The 6,000-nt window shown below is 40.8% G+C and overlaps 1 protein-coding gene across 2 annotated transcripts in view; it reads left to right on the top strand.

The window, feature by feature from the left end:
• KIAA1549 (KIAA1549 ortholog) overlaps positions 1-6,000 on the top strand; it is a 149,096-nt gene continuing 143,096 nt past the window's right edge. For both annotated transcript variants that reach the window (XM_073621478.1, XM_073621477.1), the window contains exon 1: positions 1-213. In XM_073621478.1, coding sequence (XP_073477579.1) covers positions 123-213 — 91 coding nt within the window. In that variant the 5' untranslated portion in view covers positions 1-122. The remainder of the gene's footprint in view (positions 214-6,000) is intronic.

Genomic DNA, 6,000 nt, shown 5'->3' with positions numbered 1-6,000 from the left:
TGCAGTTCCTGGTCCGGCCGCTGGATGTCTCCGAAGCGGAGAAGAGCCGCAGCAGCAGCAGCAGCGGTAGAAGCGGCCCCGGGATGCCGCCTCCCCCTCCCTGCTGACCGCTACACCGGGACATGGAGCCGGGGGCCCCCTTCACCTTCCTCACCATCATCAGCCTCATCCTGCACATCCAGCCCGGGGCGCCTGAGAGGGAGAACCGGAGGGGTAATGTGATGTCGGGGGAGGGGGAGATGCCAGCACTGGCAGAGGGGTGTCCGGGGAGGGGGATGTACAGATCACAGCTCTGCAGAAGGGGGGCACAATGTGTGATGGAGGGGGGTATCACATCTACAGGGCTGGCACCCCATCAGGTGGGCACTGAGGACCCACAGGGGACAATACTGACACCTGGGAGAGACCCCCTCTTATTGAGACAAGGGCCAGTCTGATCCATAGGGTGTTATAGGTACATACCTGCTATAGGTGGCCTCTCCATAGGGTGCTGTATGGATACTGTATGTACAGGATGCTCCATGCATCTTTTCCATAAGGTAATAGTGTGATACACAGATCTGATCGATAGGGTGATATAGGTGTCTGATCAGTAGTGTGATATAGGGCTCTAATCAATAGTCTAATATCGGTGTCTGAAAAATAGTGTGATATAGGGGTCTAATCAATAGTCTAATATTGGTGTCTGGTCAATAGTGTGATATAGGGGTCTAATCAATAGTCTAATATCGGTGTCTGGTCAATAGTGTGATATAGGGGTCTAATCAATAGTCTAATATCGGTGTCTGATCAATAGTGTGATATAGGGGTCTAATCAATAGTCTAATATCGGTGTCTGAAAAATAGTGTGATATAGGGGTCTAATCAATAGTCTAATATTGGTGTCTGGTCAATAGTGTGATATAGGGGTCTAATCAATAGTCTAATATCGGTGTCTGGTCAATAGTGTGAAATAGGGGTCTAATATCGGTGTCTGATCAATAGTGTGATATAGGGGTCTAATATCGGTGTCTGGTCAATAGTGTGATATAGAGGTCTAATCAATAGACTAATATCGGTGTGTGATATAGGGGTCTATCAATAGTGTGATCAATAGTCTAATATCGGCGTCTGATCAATAGTGTGATATAGGGGTCTGATATCGGTGTCTGGTCAATAGTATGATATAGATGCTTAGCCAATAGTATGCTATGGGGGTCTTATCAATAGGGTGTTATAGGTACATATCTGCTCTGTAGGATGCTATAGGTGGCCTCTCCATAAGGTGCCATGCATGTCTTCTCCATAGGGTACTGTATGTACAGGATACTCCATGCATCTTTTCCATAGGGTAATAGTGTGATATAAATATCTGATCTATAGGGCGATCTAAGGGTCTAATTAATAGTGTGATATAGGTGTCTGATCAATAGTGTGGTATAGGTGCTTAGCCAATAGCTATGGGGGTCTGATCAATAGGGTGTAATAGGTACATATCTATCCTGTAGGATGCTATAGGTGGCCTCTCTATAGGGTACGTCTTCTCCATAGGGTACTGTATGTGTCTGCTGCATAGGGTGTTGTAAGTGTCTTCTTCATAGGGCACTGTTAGATCCCATACACACTATACAACTTTTATTGTCAGATTTCCTTAACATTTACTAAAACCATGTAGGGCAAGGGCCTTTCTGATTGCATACACATTGAAATTCTTAAGGTTTGACCTCATATTATATGATTTTGGTAAATCTGAAGGAAAAAATCTACAGAAAATTGTATAGTGTGTTTCGAGCTTTAGGGCCAGTCCACACCACAATGCCAGATGCATTTCTATATGTGCGTTTTTAATGCCTTTCGTTGCATGTTTTCACTTTTTTTTTTTTTTTTTTCATCTTAGTTAAGGAAATGTGTGTTCCAGTTAATTTTTGATGCGTTTTGCCACATCCAAGATGCGTTCCATATAGAAAGAAATGTTCTACTTTTGTTGACTGCACTGGTGTGAACTATGGAATGGACTAGGCCATTGGTACACATGTTAAACTGTGTTTATGCATTTTTTAATACAGAATAAAAACGCACTGGACTGCATCTGGTGTGAACCAGCCCTGAGTGTCCTCTCCGTAGGGCGCTGTAAGTGCTATACATGTCCTTAGGACTGCTAGTTTACATGTCACTACAAACCTACTACCAGGGTATATTTTTAGGTCATTGATGCCATCTGAAATATATAATACTATATGTGGCTGATAATGCCTGGTATATATTACTGTATGTGACTGTATAACTGTCTGTTATATTGTTACGCCAAGTCTCTGCTACTGATGGATGTACATTACTTCATATATTGATGGGTGTGTTTTTATATCCTCCTGGTTTATTACTATACCTGTCTGTGATAGTACTGGATCTACATTACTATACCTGTCTGTGATAGTATTGGATCTACATTACTATACCTGTCTGTGATAGTACTGGATCTACATTACTATACCTGTCTGTGATAGTACTGGATCTACATTACCATACCTGTCTGTGATAGTACTGGATCTATATTACCATACCTGTCTGTGAGAGTACTGGATCTACATTACTATACCTGTCTGTGATAGTATTGGATCTACATTACTATACCTGTCTGTGATAGTACTGGATCTACATTACTATACCTGTCTGTGATAGTACTGGATCTACATTACCATACCTGTCTGTGATAGTACTGGATCTATATTACTATACCTGTCTGTGATAGTACTGGATCTACATTACCATACCTGTCTGTGATAGTACTGGATCTATATTACTATACCTGTCTGTGATAGTACTGGATCTATATTACTATACCTGTCTGTGATAGAAGTGGATATAAAAAGTGTACACACCCCTGTTAAAATGTCAGGTTTCTGTGATGTAAAAAAATGAGACAAAGATAAATCAATTCAGAACTTTTTCCACCTTTTAATGTGATCTATAAACCGTACAACTCAGTTGAAAAACAAACTGAAATCTTTTAGGAGGAGAAGTAAAAATAAGAAAACTAAAATAATGTGGTTGCATAAGTGTGCACACCTTCTTATAACTGGGGATGTAGCTGTGTTCAGAATTAAGCAATCACATTCAAACTCATCATTTAGTGTGCCTCTGATTAACCCCAAATAAAGTTCAACTGTTCTAGTAGGTCTTTCCTGGCATTTTCTTAGTCACATCCTACAGCAAAAGCCATGGTCCACAGAGAGCTTCCAAAGCATCAGAGGGATCTCATTGTTAACCGGTGTCAGTCAGGAGAAGAGTACAAAAGAATTTCAAAGGCATTAGATATACCATGGAACACAGTAAAGACAGTCATCATCAAGTGGAGAAAATATGGCACAACAGTGACATTACCAAGAATTGGACGTCCCTCCAAAATTGATTAAAAGACGAAAAGAAAACTGGTCAGGGAGGCTGCCAAGAGGCCTACAGCAACATTAAAGGAGTTGCAGGAATATCTGGGAAGTACTGGCTGTATGGTACATGTGACAACAATCTCCAGTATTCTTCATATGTCTGGGCTATGGGGTAGAGTGGCAAGATGGAAGCCTTTTCTTACGAAGAAAAACATCCAAGCTCGGCTAAATTTTGCAAGAACACATGTGAAGTCTCCGAAAATCATGTGGGAAAATGTGTTATGGTCGGATGAAACCAAGATTGAACTTTTTGGCCATAATTCCAAAAGATATGTTTGGCGCAAAAACAACACTGCTCATCACCAAAAGAACACCACCCACAGTGAAGCATGGTGGTGGCAGCATCATCCTTTGGGGCTGTTTTTCTTCAGCTGGAACAAGAGCCTTAGTCAAGGTAGAGGGAATTATGAACAGTTCCAAATACCAGTCAGTATTGGCACAAAACCTTCAGACTTCTGCTAGAAAGCTGAACATGAAGATAAACTTCATCTTTCAGCATGACAGCGACCCAAAGCATACATCCAAATCAACAAAGGAATGTCTTTACCAGAAGATTCAAGTTTTGGAATGGCCCAGCCAGAGCCCAGACCTGAATACGATTGAAAATCGGTGGGGTGATCTGAAGAGGGCTGTGCACAGGAGATGTCCTCGCAATCTGACAGATTTGGAGTGTTTTTGCAAAGAAGAGTGGGCAAATATTGCCAAGTCAAAATGTGCCATGCTGATAGACTCATACCCAAAAAGACTTAGTGCTATAATAAAATCAAAAGGTGCTTCAACAAAGTATTTGTGTTAGGGTGTGCACACTTATGCAACCATATTATTTTATTTTTAGTTCCCTCCACCGAAAAGATTTCAGTTTTTTGTTCAACTGAGTTGTACAGTTTATAGGTCACATTAAAGGTAGGAAAAGTTCTGAAATGATATAAACGACCCTGTGTAGATGTACTGATAAGATAACATAGAGGAGAGTTCAGGAGCAGCTGAAAAAAATGCCCAACTGCTCCTAAACGTCCGTTTTCCCACAGCAGTGTACATGAGGCCTTAGATTCTTGGGAGCTGATTCCCACCTGCATGAAGCTGCCAATGAAGCCTTTGGGACTACGACCCATAAGTCGGCGCTCTGCACACTATACAGGCCTGAGCTCAGTCGAACATTTAAATAACGATCCTCCGGATGGAGCACTGTTACATCATTATTGTGGAAAATCACCTAATTATCTAACACCGTAATCGCTGTTTTGTGGGGTGATTATAGCAATTATGGGATTACAGGCTATGTTCAGTATGCTGCTGCACCGTTTCATTTTTATACAACATACTGGATAGTACAGATTAGACTGTAAGCCTTGCAGTTCAGGGCATGTGTGTTGTCCTAAGTCTTCTTCCACTCTCTTTATGAAAGCATTGCAATACTTTTGGCATTTAAAGTCAATCTATGGCATATATTGGCACAGATCAACCTTTGCTGCAGCCTCTCACTTTGTAATTTACTACAAAGTTACAATGTTGAAGTCTGATCACAGGGGGAGAGGTGATGGAGAAATTCTCCCTCCAGCAGACTGATGACATCATCTTGACAAGGGCAGCTTTTTAATAATAAAAGGTGGAGATTTTATGATACTGTTGTTGGAATTTATTTATGCAGATTTGAAAAGTTCTCAAAAAAAAATAGAAATGCAGTGAGTGCTTAGGAGGTGAATCTGCTGGCACAAAGATGGCCAACCCTATAATAGAACTCAATAATATTTTAAACATAAAGTGCCATGTGCAAACAGAAAACATCATAATACATGTGATCTTTATAAAAGGGTTCATAAAGTACAACACATATCAAAAATGTGTAAAGATCATCCAATGAAGGTATGTGCCCAAGTGGTAATGGAATCAAAGTGACAGAGGTGCTCCTCCACATAAAATGACTCCATTGAGGTTTCCTTCACTAATATGCACTCACCAGAATGCCATTGGTGTATGGCATAATATTAAAGTATCCCCTAAGTGTTCACAGCAACTATCCAATGACGCCTTCTCGGGTAAAACAGCTTCTCGTGTCGGCACCTGATCAGAAAGGTGTTTACCACATGGAGCCCGAGAAAAGGTTGATTGTGTAGCAATTGATTATAAAATTGGTTTCGTACAATTTAAAATTGATGCACATCCAGTTTAAAAACATAAGGACAGAAACGGCCGAACTCACAGCAATGGCATGACATAGCCGCGTGGCGTCAGCATGTAAAGCTCATCATCAGGGGATCCATATACATTATGTCCATATACATATACCAATGGCATTCTGGTGAGTGCATATTGGTGAAGGTAACAGCACTGGAGTCATTTTATGTGGAGGGGCACCTTTGTCACTTTTCTTCCATTACCACTTGGGCACATACCTTCATTGGATGATCTTTACACATTTTTGATATGTGTTGCACTTTATGGACCCTTTTATAATGATCACGTGTATACTATATGATGTTTTTGTTTGCACATGGCACTTTATGTTTAAAATATTGTAGCGTGCACTTTTATTATTGAGATTTGTAAAGTTAATGAGGGATCTACTTTAAAGTGGCAC

The sequence above is a fragment of the Aquarana catesbeiana genome, linkage group LG03 (genome assembly GCF_042186555.1).
Source record: "Aquarana catesbeiana isolate 2022-GZ linkage group LG03, ASM4218655v1, whole genome shotgun sequence".
In the NCBI taxonomy this organism is placed as follows: domain Eukaryota; kingdom Metazoa; phylum Chordata; class Amphibia; order Anura; family Ranidae; genus Aquarana; species Aquarana catesbeiana.
Note: the sequence above shows the minus strand (reverse complement) of the source record. Positions and strands in the feature narration are given on the sequence as shown.